The following is a 17,170-nucleotide window of genomic DNA, read 5'->3' as shown; positions in this document are numbered from 1 at the left end:
ATCACTCACCACATCCAAGCCACCGATGCTTGTTTACAACCTCAAAATTCTGTACTGATTTACTGATTACTATACTGATAACGACTGTGATTAGTAGGGATCTGAATAATTACAATTTTTTCCAGGAGCAATGTCCATTTATCGCAAGAGTCCTTTCAATTTAAGCCGAGTGAAAATGGTAGTGCATCTGTTCTACAATTTAATCGCCATTCTTTTAGTGATAACTCCTACTTATTCAGAATTTGTAGACGCAGAAAGTCTCGACACATATGACATCGAAGGCAAAGTATTTCCCCCAATTGGATATTCCATGGATATTAGTAATTGGCAAGCAGATACCAAAGTTATGGTCAAAGAAGGCAGTTACATGGGATTCTTAAAGTAAGTTACGTTTACGCTTTTATCTTAGTGCTGACCAAAAATTCCTCCAATTCTCCGGGCACTATTTTTTCTGCCAAAAGTAGATCCATTCTCATGATTGAAACATGAAGCCATTTTAAGCCAATTCACAAATAAGATATATTCTTAATTACAGCCTGTATGAGACAAGTCGCCAGAAAATTTTTCATGGCTAAGACTCATTTGTCACCATTTATGAATCCACAACATGTCAAGGATTGGAACCGATACTACATGGCTTGACGGCATGTCATGGATTCATAAACAGTGTTTAAAGCATTTTTCCTCAATGCTGTCCTATCCTTGACACTTTGCATGAATCTACAGCATGCTATTCATCCATGAAAATTTCTTATTCTCCCGGCAGATGAAACGCGAACTTAGATTAATAATATGCCATGGATCCACAAATGGTGGACTAATGGACTGTTTCCATTTGGCATTACCAATCAGATTGTAGAGTTTGCTAACTGTATAGTGATACAAAAATAAATAGATTCGCTCCTTATCAGGACTACCTACTCATCAGGTCATTTCATACATTCATGTGGTAGGTATCCATGATGAGTAGTGATTTAAACAATGAACTCAACTTTTAAAAACACAAAAAATCTTAGACTGAAAGCCCATGGCACTATGAGCAAGATGGGCACTTTCTCCGGAGCATCTTGGTTAGTTTCGAATAACAGTCAGAGTCACATCAGTTGTACAAGGGAAAGGAAGCTACAAGTGATACAAGCAGGGAGCATTTTCAATAAAATGTAATAAGAGTAAAAAAGAGTAATAAGAGACAATTTCTAAATTTACTTGAATTTCACGCCTTCTTCTCAATTCTTCTTGTAAAACTTATTTCACATGCTCATTTTACAGGGAAGATGGCTCTTTTGTCGTCAGCAACTTACCATCAGGGTCATATGTGCTGGAGGTCATAAATCCAAATTTTGTGTATGAACCTGTTCGTGTTGAGATAAATTCAAAAGGCAAAATCCGGGCTCGGAAAGTAAATTATGTACAAACATCCTTGGTTAATCAGCTACCTTATCCTTTGAAATTGAAGCCTTTAGGTCAGCACCGATATTTCAAAATCAGAGAACAGTGGCGGCTTACAGACTTCCTTTTTAATCCAATGGTAATATTCGTTTTTAATTCACTTTGCTTTATTTACCTCTCTCTTAAGTTACAGCCTCCTCAGCCCATAAAGGACACAAGGGTGAACTTCTGTAGTCGATACCTTTTTATATTTTTCAACCAAAGGAATACATCTGGCCCTGCCCCTCAAAAAATTTCTGAGGTGGCAAAAGAAATTTTGGAAGAGACCTTTAATGAAGAAGTCTTTTCTTCGGAACTTTCACAAGTAGCAAAACACCCACCAACACTGCAAGAAAATCCAAATAAAAGTATTCGGAGTAAAAAATAAGAAATAAAATGAGTATGTTTTTCCATTTTGCAAGGATATATTCCTTTGTAAATCAACTGCTTATAAAACTCTCTGGTCTCAAACAGAAGGAGCCTAATAGTAGTTTTCGGAGGCGGTATAAAATCTCAGGATTTGATCAGATTAGATTAGATTCATTCATTCTGAAAAAAAAACATAAATAATTAGAGAAATGTTCTATCTCCACCCTGATCCTAGCTCGTGCTGTGGAGTAGCAATTTGAAGTACAACTTGAAACAACTTAAATTACAACTTAAAAGAATTACTAACTTAATACTTTTATTGGCCACTCCCCGACCACCAAAACAAATGAAAAAACATGGAAAAACACCAAATCAAAATAGAATAGGACTTCAGTTAGATGGTGTCAAACCCAAGTCTGACCCAGGAAAGCGTCTTACACAATTTTCTGCAGATTCTGTTTACTTTCAATCTATTTGTCCCCACTTCAAGTTTATGATGTCTGTTCCATTTTTTTAAATTTCAGGTCTTGATGATGGTATCACCTTTACTTCTTATCATGATCCTCCCGCGAATGCTCAACGATCCAGAAACTGCCAAAGTATGAAATATTTCAGAACTTTCTATCATCTATTTTATTTATATGTTACATTTTTTAGGTCCTATGCAGGAGATTCCCAACACACCATTTCTGTAAAAAAATCTCGAGACGCCCAGTACCTAGTAGGTGATCCCTCCCCTTTTCCACTTCCTCCAGTCATTCTATAAGGCCCTCTTTCAGGTCAGGCAATCAGACCTTTACGTTGCCGGTCACGGTATCAACAGAGTGGCTGTAACTTGGCCTGTAACTGGCAAACTCAATAAAGAAATCTAAAAGCAGATTGAATGCATAATCTCTATGATCTGACCATCCTACTTATCTGAATCTTGCAACCAATTGCTGACAGTTGTCATGAACCAAGAAAAGGGGAGCATTGGGTAAACCCCATGTTCTGGAGGTAGCAAATTTATCAAAGCGACAACAGATTGTCTGGAAAAGTGCTTCTCAAGATTTGTGTGGTGGGTGTCTTCTATAGGAGACCCAACTTTTTTGTTTTGAACACTACAACTAATTATCAAGTGCAAATTTTAATATTTTCATTAATAAGTATCAAATATCAATACCAAATTGGGATATTTAAAATTGGGTTCCTGCGTGATCTAGAGATTGCTTTGAAAATAAGTATTTCATCTGACTCCTTTGAAAAATGCAAAAGATTTTAAAGAAAAAAACCGCATGGCATTTTTGTCATCTTTAAAGTTTTATGTCTATAAATTATTGGGTAAGAACAACTAAAAATTGCTCCTGAGACATCTAAATCTCCCAATTAAGTATTCCTGGAGAGGTCCTAGATGTCTTTTTGGTGAGATGTCTCACTTTGCCCTCCTTCATGAGGTGCTCTTAGGTGCTTCCCCCTCATTATATTCCTAATACTGCTTATAAGTACAACTTACCTCCTGGCAAACGAAAAGCCATCTTTTTCGTAAAGATATCTTACTTGTCCTTGGTACAACGCTGTTTGTCTTTTCTTTCCATGGATACAAGTCTCTTTTTTCTATCTTGTATTTTTCATTTTACCTACATTGCTGTTGTTACTTTTTAGGAAATGGAGCAGTTCAACAATCTCACTAACTACGATATGCCGGAGCTGTCAGAGGCAATCACATCATTTTTGCGTGGCAAGACTGATAAGCAGAAGCCGAAAGCTATCAAATCTGCAAAGAAAGGAAAGCCAGAAAATAGCAAACAGAGCTAATAATCAAGGGGACACTCTGAACATTTCCAGCCAGTAAGTAATGAGACAGTCTGACTTGTTTTGATCAGTCCCTATCACAACTTCGCGCAGCTCAATTGCATTTCTGAAAAGTTAATCTGCAAAAGTTAATCTTATACAAGTGAAGGCAACTTTTAGATCAACCCTTGTTCAAGGTCATAAAAGTTACCTTTAAATACCAATTGACTGTAAATTTTTAGAAGGAAGATGAGTCAATTTGAAGTAGCTAAAAAGTTTTGCAGCTACAGGTCACTAAACAAGACCAAGGTTACTTTCATTCAAAATTCTCATTGTTTTTTTTATCTTCAAGTTTTGACAAATTAGTGCCTCTTTAAGAGCCCATGTCTGTCCAAATCAATAAATTTTTGTATCTTTCTTTGAGCTCTTGTGTACTGTCTCCAGAAATTTTAAGTGCCGAAAATTCCTGGCCACTACAGTCTTTGATTATGAGAACAGAAAGGGAGTGTGGTTGAGTTGGCAATAGACATTATAATTATTCAATGTTTCATCCTGTTAAAAGAAAATGAGTTCATATCATCGTTAATGTGCGTCGATTCTTTCATCTCAAACCATCACCTTCTATAAAGAAAATCTGGAGCGCCATTTGTGTTCAAATGCTTTGTGGCCAAACTTGTCAATTTTGTAAAAAATGTAATGAACAGAATCACTTGAAAATTTTACCTCAATACTTCTTGATTTATCAAGACTTTTCCCTGAATTCTATTTCATGAGAGTATGAACAAAAGTTGTAAAGAAAAAATTAAAACAATATTGAATTATTAAGATATCTGGCCACATAGCAACTAAGCATAACTAGCATTTCTGATACTCTGCCCGGAAAGAGGCAAATTCAACTCTCCCTCATTTTATGGCATTATTACATCTTGCCTGTTCTTTTCCATTGTCTATTGAGAAGAGTTGAGGTCGAGCACTTCAAATTTATTTTTTTCCTCTCGCTAGGTCAGCTCCTCTGAATAAATGTGTAATGCGTTTTACATGACTCTGTGTTAAGTGTGATCATTCATTATGTGGCACTATTTATTCTCCATCAGTTAATGTCAACGAAAAGCTGTAAATATTGAATTTGATCATGATATTTAGTGAGTACACATAATCACATTTTTTTTTTGGAATTTAAGATGTTGAACCAAATAATTTGTTACCAATAATGGCTAAGGTAATACTGTTTTTTTTCCACAACCAGAGCCAGGAGGTTCATGTAGAATGGGCACTCCGGCATGTAAAAAGCAGGCATGGACATAATGGGAATAATTCTCTGGTGAGCCTGGCCTGGGGCCTGCGATTTTGCATCAGAATCAGACTCTGCAATTCTCTGTGTGCGTGGAACATCCTTTTAATTACTGTGTCTAATCTGTAAGTACAGATTATAATAAAGGTATGCTCAGAAGTGATTGGTTCTAACTTTTATCTTGTACGCAAAAATGAACAGTTTCAAGTTTAACTGATTGATAGGTATTTTTCATTTTTTGCCAGTGGGACCTTGAAATCTTCCAAAAATAGTCTGGAAATGTCCCCTGATTATCTTCTGTAGTGTAGGGTATCACTTTTGTCCATTCTCCCCCAACCATCAGTGGTGGTGTAGCAGCTTAACGCAGCTAATAAAAGTAATAAAAAAGTATATCAGATCAATTATCTATTGCAGTAGGCTCGATTGATCATGCCTTGTGGTGCTTTAATTATCTGGTTGTCCACCACGAATCAAGTCTACTGAAAAGAGTATTACTATGTCTATTGTGTATTATATCTGGTATGTGTCTATTTTCATACATAATGCCAGACATAATTTTTGGTTGTTAGTGCAAGGATTGTGAAGTTCTCTAAGTGAACGAAACTTCGAAAAGCTTGATTTTTTTCATCTTTATCAATCTTTGGTCATAATGTCCCTTAATTTTGACCCTTCAACTTCAGTCTATAATGACCTTCAGAAAAATAACCTGAAGAAAATCAAGTGCTGGTATTCAATCAGAATACTGAGTCTTGTCATTAAGACTCTCCAATAGTCATTTTATTCATCAACAGTGCAAAAAATACCTAATTTGTAGTTTGTGGCAAACTTGAGGTAAATCTTTGCTTGCAAGGCAGTTTTCGAAAGTGATGACTTTTCTTTTTTGCTCCATAATGTTTGATAGTGGGATGGATTGCACATTTTGCCTTGAAATTAGGCATTTCATTTATAGTCCAGGCGCCTGGTAAGTCTACCTGGAATTTTGGGTACACAGCGATTTTTTTGGCCTACTTTATGTTTTTTGGGTCGCTGAATCCGAATCTGAAGTTTCCGCACGCGTATCTGGTGAGCATTTTCCGCTATTTTGAAAAAATGGCCTAAAAAGGCCTTTTTTTTGCGGTTTTTTTGATATAGCGGCTACGGATGAGGAAAAGTCCCGGATTTAGCTAATGTTTTGAATAGCTGACATAATTTGGAAGAAAATGGTGTATACATATGTTAGGTTTGCTTAAAAATTGAGGAAGATACAGCATCGTGAACATCGCGCCTATTCACGTTTTCGCGGCGCACACCGTCAACGCGCGATCCGGCTCGCCGCGGTCAGCCAAGTTCCGAAGCGTTCTAAAGTTCCGAAATCCGAGGTTCCTCAATTTTTGAGCAAACCTAGCATATTCATATACCATTTTCTTCCAAATTTTGTCAGCTATTCAAAACATTAGCTAAATCCGGGACTTTTCCTCATCCGTAGCCGCTATATCAAAAAAACCGCAAAAAAAGGCCTTTTTAGGCCATTTTTTCAAAATAGCGGAAAATGCTCACCAGATACGCGTGCGGAAACTTCAGATTCGGATTCAGCGACCCAAAAAACATAAAGTAAGCCAAAAAGATCGCTGTGTACCCAAAATTCCAGGTAGCCTCATTTTAGCTACCAGGCGCCTGGACTATTAACCATTAAAGCAGACACTGTTCCATGAGGCTAGTCAGAATTTTGGATTTTGCTAACTAAATAGAAAACAAAAAACAAGCTGTTTTCTATTTGGTTATAATAAAAAGTATTATGCATGAATAGGTACCTACTGTAAATATTTTTAAATTCTAGGAATCAATTATTATTTTTTGTTCCTGCATAAGCTAATTTTGTTATTCATAAGTAAGTCCAATTGGTTGATAATGTTGAAATGCTGCGTTTTCTATTTAGGATTTCATCTTGTTTACTTTTTATAGCTTGTAAGTTTCTCAAATCTGCAAGGTATCAAAAGAGATAATAAAGTGTGTTTTTTTTTTTACATTTTCAAACCATAACTCATTTGTCCTCATAGCCCTGGCAAGTAAAACATTAATCTAATAAAACGGTAATTTATTTTTTATGTATTTACAGCTTAATAAAATAATTATGAACGTTGCAAATTAATTATGCATAGACAGCTGGGGGAAAATCTTAGTTGTGTAAACTCTTACCTATAGCCGAGAAAAACCATCTATACCCTTACAGGAATTTCTCGTTACATTCCAATTTTTTCACGATACTTCCTCAACTGCTTTAACCATACTGAAATGTTTAAAATGTGTCATAAACATTCTTAATGGTGCATTCAGTCGGAAACAACTGTAGGTTTATGAGCACTTATTTTAAGCCTTGTTAATATGTCTCAGCTTTGATAAAACTGTCATTTTTCTTTTCTAATTTATCCAAAGTGCCTGATGTTTATGACTTAAGAAATTTAGAGGAGGAATTTTCAATATTTTGAATGATGTATGTGTTTTTATTGATTGGTTAGCTTCTTGACCTAGTTTTAAATTTTTGAATTTTAATTGGTCTCTAAAAACCAGGCTCCAAGGATAGAGGCATTTTTAGGCACATGTTAAGAAAATTTAAGGTCTAGCAGTGTACATGTTCAAGAGGAAGAGGTGTTAAGATCCAAAATTAGTTGTCCAATTCGCAGCGATTGATGATACTACTTTGAATATAGAATGTAGGTATTTTTAGTAGGCTAATTTTCTGGCTTCAAAATTTCAGACATTTTGAACATCCTTTTGCGGAGGCTTTCATTTCAAAGAATGTCAACTTTTTCTTTCTTTTCTTTTTTCTCTCTAAGAATTTGAAATATTTAAAGTACTTATCATTTTACTAGAAGGGTACCTATGAACACGGATCATAACAGACTTTTTAGGAATCCCTCAAAAATCTTAAAAACTTGAAAATGATCACAAACCTACCAAATCTGTTGACAGTTCTTTGTCAAGTATATATTGTTGCAATAAAATTAAAAACCATCCCTAGACTTCCCTTTTACTGACTGTACTAACATTTTTATTATGTCAAAGAGGAAATATACATGGAAACGAGAAAGAAGGACTTTATCTAAGTATATAAATAAATTTATTGCAGTAACAATGAGGTAAAAACATTTTTTTCAAAAAATACTAAAAAAAAATTACATTTTTGACAAAAAGTCATGTGATGGCACTTAAAATGTTTGCAATCACAAGGAAGCACTTAATGAAATGTTTAAAGAAGGCACCTAATAAACATGATTGTCCAAAAATTCCTATTCAAGACCCTATGATTCAGAAAGTGGACCCAACAGACAACACTGCACCGGTGACTCAACTGTGTTGTGTTCTCTTTTAAAATTATTTTTAGGATATTTGACATTTGGAGTACCTAGGCAAGGCCTCGTTATATTTCATTTTTTCTCAAAGTCATTTACAAATTTCACTTCTGAATTTAATGTGACTTTTGCCGTGTGAATAATCAGTGAACGTGATTGTACTTATTTTTATCATATTCATTTTCTGCCCTGGAGTTGAAAGTGGTGGAAGATTTGATTTAAAAGAGATAGTCTTGTCAAAAAATATGTCAGGTTGATACCTAGGTATACAAGAAGCCCGTTTCAGAATACTTTTTCTATGGAAAAGGAATCTAAAACGGGCTCCAGGCACCAGACAACCGCTTCAAATTTGAAACTGTGCACAGAACGATAGAATGACGCTACAGTCATACAAACGCCTTCAATATCGAGGTTTATGCAATTTCATTCCCACGAGTATGCTTTTGTCTCGGTAACGGGAAACCAAAGAATGTCTCTGTCGTAGAATTTTAAGAATATCATGATTCTTTAAAAATGAAAAAAAAAAAAAAAAAAAAAAAACCAAATACATATTCTACCGTGCTAAGGGAAGAACCCCGTATTAGCCTCCAGATGTTGCCATATCTCCTTCAATAAAAACCGAATTTACTTGAAAAATTATGGATATTTTTCTTCAAATTTTTTCGACGGTTTTGTTCACAATTTAATCCGGAATATCTGAAAATTTATCTCACATAAAATAAACTTTCTTCAAAAATACATGTTTTATCCGGTGAAATTTGGCAACTCTCGAATGTTCATAGGTACGGCGTTCTTCCTTGGCACGGCAGTATTGTAGGTATATTTAATCATCTCCGGGTGATTTGAGCGAAATAACTGACCGTTTAGTTTTCTCAGAAAATTGAGGGAACTCGATGAACCCAGCAGGTCGATTGTCGAATTGTCATAGAATGAGCTCGATCGACAAATCCCTAACTTCCCAATGATATCTATCGATCAAGGTCATTCAATAACGATTCTACAATCGGCTTGCAGGATAGGCTTTTGGAATGGTTAGTCTGAAGCAAGCACTACCGCTTCAAAATTTCAATTTGTTTTTTAATATCTCGCAATTCGGTCATGACCTCGGAGATGAGATTTTTTACGTCCTCATCGTCACTGCCCTCGCCCAAATCACTTTCTGATTCGTATGACCGCGTTGTGCACGCGTCATTTACACTCGCATTCTTGCTCCCTGTCGTGCGAAGCGTCTCCAGAACAGACTCCTTCAATGGCCGCGGTAGAGATTCGTCGAGAGGCCTTCCCGGATAAACCTGCAATAATTTTAAAATCAGAAATGTGCTTTTTAGACATCCCTATTTCAAGGGGAAGCCCTTGTAAAAATAACGACTCGAAGTGTATGGTCAAATGAGGGGCTTCGTGGACAAGTCACATGAGAACAGTTTTTGAACGAATTGCCATGTTGATGATTGAAGTAAAACTAGTTATAATGCATATTCTGTGGAAAATTTGCTCCCAAATTCCAATTTTTAAGCATCAAAAAGTCAGTTTAAGCTTTCGTTCCACCATAAGGATTCAGGTAATATCAAAACTTCAATTGCGTATTTCTCGAAATGGCAAAAACTGCACTTATGCGCCTTGTCCTCCAAGCGCCTCAAATATAGTCTAGAGTATATTGAAGACTAATTAGACTTCAGAGAATGCTTTCCATTATTTTCATTTGGAGGACACCGTCAAAATTGTACTGGTACAAGAAAACGATGACGAGAAGTTTCCATCATACGCACATAGCACTATTCCCGTTGTAAACTTAAGTATCTATACTTCTATACTATAAGCTTCGAGACCTCCTAAATTTGCATATCTGGTAACGCTTAGTTCCAGCGTTCTACTTAGCCGATTTTCATGATTTTTGCGGCTATCGACAGGAAATTGTCTCCAGATAAGCCTGCTTCATGCCCGTATGGGGGACTGTACTCAGTACTGTCACAGGTTTAGCAAGCCTGCGGACCCCAGCTGGTAGCCCCTGCCTTAAAGGGGGGTGGAGATGGTCACCGGCTTCATGGCGTATGAACCACTCATCAGAGGGGCAGACAGGGCTCATAGCTGTGGTGAAAGCAGCCTGTCTAGGAGACGGTACTCCAAAATCAAACCCTGGTCCTCCAGGTTGGGGGTTGGGGCATCGGGCTAACTCCCCGATACCCGGAAAAAACTTAATGTTAAAAAGCCTAATAAAGATAGCCTCGGTGATAATGGAAAAAAAACGGATTTTGCGACACAAACTACGGAAAAGGACAATGGTTTTTGGGACATGGAATGTACAGGGCATTTCTAATAAATTGACAGAGGTTGTATCGGAGGTAAAAAAGTATAATGTAGATGTCGCCGTGTTAACAGAAACGAAAAAGAAAGGCACAGGATCAGAAAACTTAGGATGTTATGATCTGTTCTATAGTGGTGTCAGTAAAGATCAACGCGCACAGCAAGGAGTCGCCATACTTATCCGGAAAAGTTTGCGTCCGTCTATAACTACTTGGGAAGCAGTAGACCAGCGGATCATCAGAATGCATCTTACACTGCATGGTCACAAGGTGGCCCTGTTAGGAGTATATGGTGTGAATGATGATGCTCCCGTCAATCTAAAGGATCAGTTCTTTGAGCAACTCAACGACGAGGTTCTGAGGGTTGGAAGGACAAGGGAGGTCATTATCATGGGAGATTTGAATGGTAGAACCGGACGAAGGAATGGTTCTAAAGTTGTTGGACCTTTCGGTGAAGAGGCGATGAATGACAACGGTGCACGCATCATTGATATGTGTGAACAAAACGAGTTGAAAATACTGAACGGATTCTACCAACATCGAGATATCCATAAGTACACGTGGGTTCAGCAAACTCGGGGGCTGAAGTCAATCATCGACTACGCGGTCACCAGGCAAACGAGTACCATGAAGGTTCAACAAGTAAGAGTTTGCCGGGGGTTCTCCTGTGGTAGTGATCACCATTTTCTCAAGGCGGAGATTGCATTTCCGGTTAAGTATGGGCTGCAGAGGAATACCTTGCAACATCAGAAGTGCCAGCCACAAGGAACGAAGATCGAACAAGTGCACTACAACATCGATAGCTTACAGCATGAAAGCGTGAAAGCGCTCTACAGGAAGCGGCTGGATGAGAAACTGGGAGTAGAAACTTTCGATACTGCGGAAGAGTTGTACCAGTTCATCAAAAGTTGCATACATTCAGCTGCGAAGGAAGCCCTGGGTATGTGTAATGAGAGCAAGGATGTACAGAAACCCTACTGGTGGGACAAAGAGGTAGAGGAGGTAATTGAAGAAAAGCGTAGGAAGTACCATGACTATCTGGCTTCTAGGACTGCAGACACCCGCGGCGCGTATAGGAAAGCCCAGGCGAGGGTTCGTCTTTTAATCACCAGGAAGAAAAACGAGTCTTGGGAGACCAACTGCTCAAGGATTGACACATACCTGGGGGGAAGGAAGAGTGCTGAGAGCTGGAAGCTGATCAAAGGCCTAAGAAGGGACATGAAACGGGACATTATATCTCCGATAACAATCTCACAGCTTGACGAACATTTTAATAAATTATTGACGGAAGGACGACCAGAGTTTCAAACGGGGAATGCTGAAAATATAGTCGAGGATCACTCAATGGAAATTCGAGTTGAGGAGGTGGTCAAAGCAATCAGGGAATTGATGAATGGAAGAGCTCCTGGGCCAGGAAACATTCCAGCCGAGTTAATTAAATGTGGGACTGGCAAGTTGGTTAACCATCTCAGGGATTTGCTGCAGAAGTGCATTGACGGTGATGACATCCCGAAAGAATGGAAAGAGGCCTGGATAACAGCGTCGCATAAAAAAGGAAGGAAGGATGACTGTGGGAACTACAGAGGGTTAGCGGTGACAGGAACGATAAGTAAAATTTATGGAAAAGTGTTGAAAGCGAAGATCGAAGAGGAGTGGACCCCGTTCGAGGCGGAGGAGCAAGCAGGTTTTAGGGCTGGTCGGTCTACCGCTGATCATCTGTTCTGTGTTACCCAGTTAACCGAAAAGAAGAGAATTGTTGGCCAGGAGCTTCATTTAGTGTTTTTGGATATTGAAAAGGCTTATGATAGTATTCCTCTTGTGCAGTGGCGTGCGGTGGGTTCAGTGACAGGGCAAGCTCTAGCGTTCGCCATCCGGGGGGGGGGGGGGGGGGGGTGTTTAACTTAGTCTCTTTCCCTTCCTCCTCCCCCTAGCCTCTCTAGAAAATTCTTAAAATTTTACTCAATATGCTCTGTTTTTCGGATGAAATCTGATGGAACGTCTTGAAAAACTGTGGCTTTATTTCTCTCTCTCTCTTACTTATGATTTCGTTTACTTAACTTGTTTCGAATGTTATTGATCATTGGAGGACGGCTCCATGCTCTTAACTCCTAATTTTGCCACTTATTTGAGGTATTATAGTCTTTATTCTACAGCTTTTCAGAATTTTTTGAGTTACTTTAATTTCCCTAAAAAACAGCTTTCTGCTTTTAAAACATTATTTAGAATTGTCCAATTCATCACCAATCAGATCCAAGGTGAGCGACATTTTATAGAATTTAAGGGCATTTGCTCCGGAGGAGCAATTACAACCGCGACGGAAAGAGGGAACAAGATAGCGCATCGGATGGGCAGAAGCAGCGCGCTGCGGTGACCGGCCAAGAGAAGCGAGCTGCGATCGCGCAGCGAATGGCTCGGACTCGGAACGTACCGCTCTCCCCGCCTGCCTTGATTCCGCCACCGAGCAATGGCTCTCCGCTCAGCTGATCGCAAGCGATTCTCCAGCGCATGGGTTGGCCAGTGTTCAGGCCGCGCAGCGCGCTGCGCCACCTCCAACCTCCATCCGCTCTGCCGCTTTTCTACTGCTGTAGCTCTACACGTATTTCTGTCTCTCTCTCTTTCTGTTTTTAATGCAATTTACTTACTGAAAACCTTTTATAAATTATATTTGCTAGAATGTAAAACATGTAATAGGTATAATTTTCTTCTTTCATTTGAAATCTTTGGGCAGCAGTGCTTGCCTTGCTTATCCGGACCGCACGCTACTGCTCTTGTGAAACTCTGGGAAGTCCTAGAAGAAAACTGGTTTTAGTAAAGGACTTATTGGGGCAGTCAAGCAGTTTTATCGGGGGGCTTTTGCTTAGAATTAAGTGCCAAGGAAGGCTTTCAGACGGTTTTTTTGTCACCAAGGGCTTAAGCAGGGATGTTGTCTGTCACCGACGCTGTTTAAGATATATCTAGAGCACGTTCTGAAGGAATGGAAAAGAAAGTGTGCCGGCATGGGCGTCCCTCTAAATGACCAAGAAACACTGTTCACGCTATGCTTTGCTGACGACCAGGTTGTCATAAGTCAAGATCACGATGACGCGGAGTATATGACCCGAAAGTTGGTGGAGGAGTACCGGAAATGGGGCCTCGAGGTTAGTGTCCGTAAGACAAAAAAGATGTCAGTCGGAGGTGCTCAGCAAAGCATAGTCCTGGAGGATGGTCAACATATAGAAAGTTGCGAACAATACAAGTACCTGGGGGTGAACCTGACTTCGGATGGGAAGCTGGATCAGGCCATTCGGGACCGTAATCTTCTAGGAAGGAAAGCCATCGCCATGCTTAATGGGATCCTTTGGGACCAAAGGATTTCCAAAGACAACAAGAAGAGGATTTATAACTCGGTTGTCAAGCCTATTATCACCTATGGCAGTGAAGTGTGGCAGTTGAAGAAGCGGACCCAAGAAATGCTCAAGGCGACCGAGATGGATTTCTGGCGACGATCGGCTGGAATCTCGAGGAGAGAACGTGTCAGGAATGAACGTGTCCGAGAGATAATGGGCGTTGAGGGGACGATTGTGCACGATATCATGACCAAGCAATTGGTATGGTATGGGCATGTGCAGAGAATGGCTGATACCAGGTTGCCGAAGAAGGTGTTGGAGTGGGTCCCCCCAGGTAGGCGACGGAGAGGGCGTCCAGCCAAACGGTGGGTAGAGGGCATCCATGAAGAGATGGAGAGATGCCACCTTCCGGAGGATCTCTACCATGACAGATTCCTGTGGAGAATAGGCGTCGCAGAGCGCCCTAGCGCGCCGTAAAAGCGGCTCATACATACATATTTTTTTTTATATAAGAGTAGACTAGGCGGCTAACGATTAAGCACAGGAGAGAATTTCACGAGCCTCTGTCCGCGGCGCTTTATGGCCCAGAACTCAAAAAAAAGAAGAAATAAGTCTGTTGATGACTGAAAAATCACGAAGGTTTCGGCTTTGGTGTGTTTCGAGTCGCTGATTTCGAATTTGATGTTAAATCGCCAAGATTTTAACACCCTGATCTTTTCAACGTGGGCAAGTTTATTGCACGCTGCGTCGCGGCGTGCTGCCAGCTCGAAACGCGCATTGGCGCCTACAAACCCAAAGGGATACTTCAAGCATTGCGCAATGCGTGAAGTAGCCGTGTAGGTTTGTAGGCGTCAGTGTGCGTTCCGCGCTGGCGGCGCGGCGCGCTCCCGGCTTCGCTAATTTCACCTCAGCTCAGCTTGTAACGAGCCTCGGTGGCTGAGCGGATAGGATACTCTACTGCAGAACATGCTTTTCTGAGTTCGATGCCCGATGGTCCTACAACTTCATTAAGACTAAATAAACTCCGAATCATGATTCTTGATCCATATAAGTCCTTAAACTCATTTTTTAGCCAAGAAAGCGATTTACACTGACTTAGCGGTTCAATGAATTAGCGGATTCTGTTAAATGGACAATTTCGTGATAAATTAATTTTTTTAACTTTTTTTTTTTTTTTTTAATTTCCGACTATTAAAATTACCAAGAGGAAGTGTAATAATGAAAGGCGGGCGGTGCTGCAATGTGCGCTGCGGACGGCGGCTCATGAAATTCTCCCCTGTGTTCTGTCGGGGAGCTCAGAAGGGGGGGGGGGGGGCAAATTGAACTAAGCGGGAAATGTTGAATCTCGGTCTGTTAGAAGGTTAAGGTAAGTGAATCAAAAGTATGCACCTTTGCTACAAACTATCCAAAAGTGACGAAATGCTCGTTCCGTTTCGTTTCAGTCTTGGCGAGAAGTTTGGAATAAATGCCGATTTTCTCATTCGATTCTTATTGCTCTCGGCTAGAGGGAGGTTGGACAAATGAGAGTCGGGTATGAAAATCTTTTCATTTTTTTCGTCGTTTTTTTCGGAGCTGGCCTAAGAGAGCACTGGAAAAAAAGTCGCTTGGATCTAGAGTCCAGACTCTTGGAAACATTAACAAGAAAAAATACTCTTGATTCAATCGGATTTTTGCTTAAATCAAAAGGAAATCCGCTCAAATCAAGAGGCTTATTGGTTCTTGACCTAAGCAAAAATCCGATTGAATCAAGAGTATTTTTTCTTGTCGATGTTTTTAAGAATCTGGACTCTAGATCCAAGCGGGTTTTTCTTTGCCAGTGAGCGCAAAGCGCCCCCTAGGAGTTGGGCCTCGTAGCGGCCAGGGAGCATAGCCCCCTAGTACAGTATACACTGTCAGGAATGTTAGGAGCGAGGCTCACGTGCAAATCGAGATACGCCTACGTCAGAGGAGCGACCGTGTATTAAATTGGGTTGCGTTACCTTCAAGAAGCTGGGCACTGCGATTTTCCTCTGTATCCACTTCTGGAGTCGTTCGGGGACGAACTTGAGGATGGCCTCGTTGAAGACGAAGCCCTCGATGAGGCTGAGGAAGTCGACCTGCTTGCTGAGGCGCTCGGACTTGCCCTGGGCCTCGAGGACGGTGATGTCGGAGACGGCGAGACCGACGAGGAGGTTCATGAGCACGACGGCCACGAGGACGATGAAGAGGATGAAGATGAGGCGCCCGACGACCGGGTCCGCCCGCGAGTCCTCCTCGAACATGGAGCCGTAGTCGAACTCGGAGCTCATCACCACCACCTTCATCAGCGACGCCCAGAAGTCCGTGAACGGCGCCGAGCCCTCGAACTGGATCAGGAACGCGAACGTGAAGCCCAGGATCAGGATCGAGAAGGCGCAGAACACCTGCGGAAAATACATTGACGTATAGTACAATCTAGACCGCGCATTAGGAAATTTCGGCGAGACTAGAGTCCCTTCAGGCGAGACGATAGGCAACCAGCAACACCCAGCAAGTGTACCGGCGATATGTACCGAGACAATGGAAATGCCAGTCTTGCCAGTGCCGCTGCCTGATAAGGGTACACTTAGTTCGTATATCCAGATGTATCAACTAAACTGAAGGCGCGTCTTTACCCTGATTTACCCCCCTAGCTGTCTTACCTCGCTCCGCCTAAAGTCGGGCCTAATGTGACGTCATATTCAAGTTTCCGTTCAATCCTTCATCAAATTGTCGATTTCTTGGGTCGGAATCACACTATCCAAATTTTCATTCGATAAGTTGAATTCAAGAGCTGAAAGAGCATGAATTGGGCTCTACTCGCAGATTTAAAATAATCTGAAATTTCTAAATAAAATTTAATACAAAATTCCATGGAACAATTTCGTGAAAGGTGGGGGTAGGTATCACGAAAAAACGTAGGGGTAAGAGGGAGGGGTTAGTCCCCTAAAATTGTGGTATGTACTAGGTGTCTCAATTTGTTGGATGATAGACATTTCCGATTAATTTTGGTTGTACCGAAAAAGGCCCGGCACGTCTCTACTTGGGCCCTGGTACCAGTATTAAGGCCCGGGCCCCAAGCACGGGGGTGGGGGGTCCGAAGGGCATCCTCCAAGAAATTTTTGAATTTGTAAATCTATTCGGACGCATTTTGAAGCTTCCATGACGAAGAGATGTAATAAGAACGGAAATTTTGAAACACCGCAATGGAGATACGTGGTTTCGCACTTCAGTCAGTGCGATACGGACATCCATCAAGTTTAAATAGTTGCATCAAGTCCCCGTCACCGCCGACCAACGCGTCTGTCGATCGAATCAACTACAGGTAGTTTGAGCAGGGAGTCAAAACGCCTTCAATTT

General features: G+C 40.6%; 2 protein-coding genes across 3 annotated transcripts in view; one reads left to right on the top strand and one right to left on the bottom strand.

Annotated features, from left to right (window-relative positions):
• The first annotated feature begins 47 nt into the window (after positions 1–47).
• EMC7 (ER membrane protein complex subunit 7) lies at positions 48–6,859 on the top strand. 2 transcript variants are annotated; one of them, XM_019054285.2, is made up of 5 exons: positions 48–381; positions 1,270–1,528; positions 2,322–2,396; positions 3,439–3,624; positions 4,814–6,859. In XM_019054285.2, exons 1-4 carry the CDS (start codon positions 131–133, stop codon positions 3,589–3,591), a joined length of 738 nt encoding a protein of 245 aa, XP_018909830.2. In that variant the 5' UTR covers positions 48–130; the 3' UTR covers positions 3,592–3,624; positions 4,814–6,859. The 2 variants fall into 2 exon arrangements, with proteins under 2 accessions (XP_018909830.2, XP_018909829.2); XM_019054284.2 differs by having other exon boundaries at positions 3,439–6,859.
• Positions 6,860–6,995: 136 nt separating this feature from the next.
• LOC109038983 (transient receptor potential cation channel subfamily A member 1) overlaps positions 6,996–17,170 on the bottom strand; it is a 29,534-nt gene continuing 19,359 nt past the window's right edge. The window contains exons 12-13 of the mRNA XM_072299533.1: positions 15,793–16,215; positions 6,996–9,479 (exon numbers count right to left, since the gene is read on the bottom strand). Coding sequence (XP_072155634.1) covers positions 9,237–9,479; positions 15,793–16,215 — 666 coding nt within the window. The 3' untranslated portion in view covers positions 6,996–9,236. The remainder of the gene's footprint in view (positions 9,480–15,792; positions 16,216–17,170) is intronic.

This window comes from Bemisia tabaci, chromosome 4, assembly GCF_918797505.1.
Source record: "Bemisia tabaci chromosome 4, PGI_BMITA_v3".
Lineage (NCBI taxonomy): Eukaryota > Metazoa > Arthropoda > Insecta > Hemiptera > Aleyrodidae > Bemisia > Bemisia tabaci.
Note: the sequence above shows the minus strand (reverse complement) of the source record. Positions and strands in the feature narration are given on the sequence as shown.

Bases quoted from the DNA above. Each gene is read 5' to 3' on its own strand.
- EMC7 (XM_019054285.2), top strand. From the start codon at position 131: ATGTCCATTTATCGCAAGAGTCCTTTCAATTTAAGCCGAGTGAAAATG. The intron at 382-1,269 runs GTAAGTTACGTT...CTCATTTTACAG, and splicing joins AGTTACATGGGATTCTTAAA to GGAAGATGGCTCTTTTGTCG. The intron at 2,397-3,438 runs GTATGAAATATT...GTTACTTTTTAG, and splicing joins ACGATCCAGAAACTGCCAAA to GAAATGGAGCAGTTCAACAA.